We start from the raw sequence: 3,865 nt of genomic DNA on the forward strand, positions 1-3,865 counted from the left end.
CACACAGTTTCTGGTCACAGAATACAATCAATATATACTTATTGAGAATAGCTTAGCATTATAAGAATGAGGTTTTTTTCTGATTAATGTCTAAGTTTTTAAAAATCTTGCCTCATTTTGTGTTATGATTCTTCAACTCTAATTTAGTAATCTCTCGTCATTTCTCAAACTCTTGAACTTGTAGAATCAACAGAATTGATTCTGTTGATTCAATAGAATAAATACTACTGGTCCAAATATTTTAATAAAAAGAAAACAAAATAATGTCATCACAAAAAGCATGCTCATTAGCTGGGTGTGGTGATGGACACCTGTAATTCCAGCTACTTGCAAGGCTGAGGGAGGTGAATCACTAGAACCCGGGAGGCAGAGGTTGCAGGGAGTCAAGATAACACCACTGCACTCCAGCCTGGGCAACAGAGCGAGATTCCCTCTCAGCAAAAAAGGCGTGTTCTAAATGATCCCTTATGGTCTATTCTATCATAAAAATTTAAAAAGTATTATTACTCACTGATGGAACAAAGAGGAAATCTCATCGCATGAGGGTGTATGTGTGATGGATTAACCAAAAGCTAATAATCTGAGTTCCTGATTTGTTACATATATTACCCCTGTTTTCACTTGAGGATTGTTTACCCTTTCTATGTTAGTAAAACTGTTTGGAGCATTAAGTCCAACTGAGTTCATGTGGTAGATTAATAAGCAGTGAATGTTTTACTCTAGGTAGGTCATGAAATTTGTCCTTTCTTAATCCCCTTTGTGACACAAAAACTCTCTAGAACCTTATGAAATATTCTATCTTTTAAGTGACTTACTTTGTACATAGATCTGAAAAAAAATTGTGTGTACATCTGTACATTGATAAATAAAATCCTACTCCAAAATTAGGTTGAATTGACATGATCATTAAAGGTTGTCTAGTTCTCTTCCCAACACAGATCAGGCAAAGTATGTACAATATCCCTAACTTTTTTAGTAAAGGCGAATTTGTCCCCATTTTAAACAGAGTTTTACCAGTTTCTTTGAAATAAAAATATTAATGCTTCTGTGTAGCCAAAGATTTACAGGTAGTTATTAAAAGACCTCATAAAGAATATCATGCTAAAAATGATGGTCTTCATTAGATGATAGAGTGAAAATCTATAAAGATGCTTTGGTAGGCTTGAGTGATGAATGAATACCAAAATGATGAAACTAGTTAGTGGTCGGTCATAAATGGTATATGTAATCACCTGCTTTTTTGTAGACTTTTTTTTTTAAAAAAAGAGACAGAGTTTCCCACAATGCATAGTAGAATCCAATATGAAAGCCTTCTTATAGTTTTACAAATAAAAAAAGTTCAATCTCATATTATAGTGTTACCAATGTTTCTTTGAAATGTAATAGTAACATTCCCGGCTGAATAGCTGTCCAGAGTGCTGAACAACAACAGTGAAAAAGACAATACAAGGGTTAATACAAGAATTATCAGGGAGTAATTCAAAGCCAATTGGACAAAAATATGTATAAGGAAACTCAAATTTAAAAAATAAATGATTGAACTAAGTTATCTTTGAGGCATTTTCAGTTCAGAAAATACATTCATTTTCCCCATATCTGCATTTCCATAGCTCTTTTCTCTGCTTTCCCAATTATAATATAATGAATTTGAAGTCCTTTGTTTCCAATCTGGGATCTGCCATGAACTGTATATGGGAAGTTGGACAAGTTATTTAGTTTCCATGAATCATGGCTTCTTCATCAACTATGAAATAAAAACATCAACACCGATCTTACAGGATTCCGTCAAGGCTTAACTAGAAAATGGTTATGAAAATTACATGTAAACTGTAAATGTGTCCCATCTTTTTCCTCGTGTTTTCTCTATTTCCTTTTTCTTTATTTTTTTTGTCTTTCTATGCCTTTCCCAGTCCTCAACACTTCTACTCTCTGTCATTTCCTCTTCTCTACCTGATGATAGTAAATGAAAACCTACTCCTACCAGTCAAGTTGCCGGAATCCAGTTCTCACTACGAGACCACACCTGTTTCTGAGAATATCTGTTGATCCTACAGTCACAATAAACATCATCCTTTCTTTAATAGGAGCTATGATTGCTATTTCCTCATGAATCTACTGATAGCAAGAAGTAAAATTTGGCCCCTTGAAGCATCATCTTGTTGTCGTTTTCCCTCTTCCCAGGATAACATCGAACTTCTACGGAGATAAAGAATTACACTTTGGTTACAGAGTTCATCCTGTTGGGCATCACCCACACAGAGGGGCAGGAAACTGTGCTGTTTGTTGTGTTCGTGATCTTCTACCTCTGTACACTGCTGGGAAATCTGCTCATCCTCTTAGCTGTGATGTCTGATTCCCACCTCCACACACCTACATATTTCTTTCTTTGTAATCTCTCTGTGTTGAACATTGGTTTCTCTTCTGTGAGCACTTCAAAGATGCTGGCCAGCTTGCTGTTGAGGAGCCGAGTCATCTCCCTGGGAGGTTGCATGTGCCAGGTCTTTTTTTTTTACCACTTCCTAGGCAGCACTGAGTGCCTGCTCTACACGGTGATGGCCTACAATCATTTTGCCACCATCTGCTACCCACTGTGCTACACAATCATCATGAACCACCAGGTGTGTGCTCTGCTGGTAACCGGCACCTGATTTACTAGCTCCTTTCATGTGATAATTCTCACTACATTGACCTTCCAACTGCCATATTGGTGGTTCTAATGTAATGGATTATTTCTTTTGTGACATCTTCCCTCTCATCAAACTAACCTGTGGTGACACCATTATCATCGAGACAGTGAGCTTCACCAACATTGACCTTGTGCCCATGACCTGCATCCTTCTCCTCTTTGCGTCCTACATCCGCAATGCCACTGCAATCCCAAAGATGCATGCTGCTAAAGGGAGACACAAGGTGGCATCCACCTGTGTTTCCCACCTCACACAGTTCTTTGGACCCTGTGCCCTCATCTATACCCAGCCATCTTTGATTGAAGTGCTGGTAACCCCAGTACAGATCTTTGGCAATGTAGTCACCCCCACGCTGAACCCCACAATCTATACCCTGAGAAACAAAGATGTCAAAGGAGCTCTTAAAAAGCTGGCTGGGGGCCAGATTGCTTCAGAAGGAGGTCACTAGTCCATTTGTGGGTAAAGCTATTTTTTTCCTCCTCATTTGTGTATTAAACTAATTTTTAAAAACATCTGTCCATGCCAGTTGTAAGGGTCTTTCTGCCACAAAAACAGCTGGAAAACAATTCTCCCAGATACAAACCTGTGACATCTTCTCCACCTCATGCACAAAGATCAGGAAATATGTTAGACATTGTGGGCCATATAATCTGTTGCAAATACTCAACTCTGCTGTTGTAGCATGAAAATAGCCATAGAAAATACGTAAGCAAATGGGTGAGGCCATGTTCAGATGAAATTTTATTTACAAAAACAAGTGGGGGGCAGGATTTGCCCCACAGGTCATACGTGGCTGACCCCTGTCATAGAGGCAGGTTGAATTTAAAAACCTCTTTTCAAGGGCTTGTGGATAATGGCTTAAGAGTGAACTTTAATGTGGGCTGGTTCCCACCAGGGCACATATTGAATTATCAGTCAGGAATAGTAGGTGAAGGGGTGGATATTGAAGGGCACGGAGAGCATTCCCTAAGGAGAACTCTGCAGTACTCCCAGGACACAGTGAGAACTCCTCCTTGCAGCAGCTCCAGTTGCCTGGGACCCACACTCATGCCTGCAAATGTAATCATTCCTTGGGTCCTTATACAGAAGTGGCTTGTTTTTCTTAGATATGAAAGTAAATGCTCACCACTTTTGCTCATAAATATAAACCTTTTTCACCTCAGAAGTTACAGTTCTCA

General features: G+C 38.8%; 1 protein-coding gene across 1 annotated transcript; it reads left to right on the forward strand.

Moving 5' to 3' along the window:
* The first annotated feature begins 2,345 nt into the window (after nt 1–2,345).
* Nucleotides 2,346–3,135, forward strand: LOC108516364 (putative olfactory receptor 10D3). The gene is given in 2 exon segments (XM_017853797.1): nt 2,346–2,708; nt 2,710–3,135. Coding segments are annotated over 2 exon segments (789 nt in total).
* Nucleotides 3,136–3,865: the final 730 nt, after the last annotated feature.

The sequence above is a fragment of the Rhinopithecus bieti genome, unplaced genomic scaffold (genome assembly GCF_001698545.2).
Source record: "Rhinopithecus bieti isolate Rb0 unplaced genomic scaffold, ASM169854v2 scaffold_37463, whole genome shotgun sequence".
Taxonomy (NCBI): domain Eukaryota; kingdom Metazoa; phylum Chordata; class Mammalia; order Primates; family Cercopithecidae; genus Rhinopithecus; species Rhinopithecus bieti.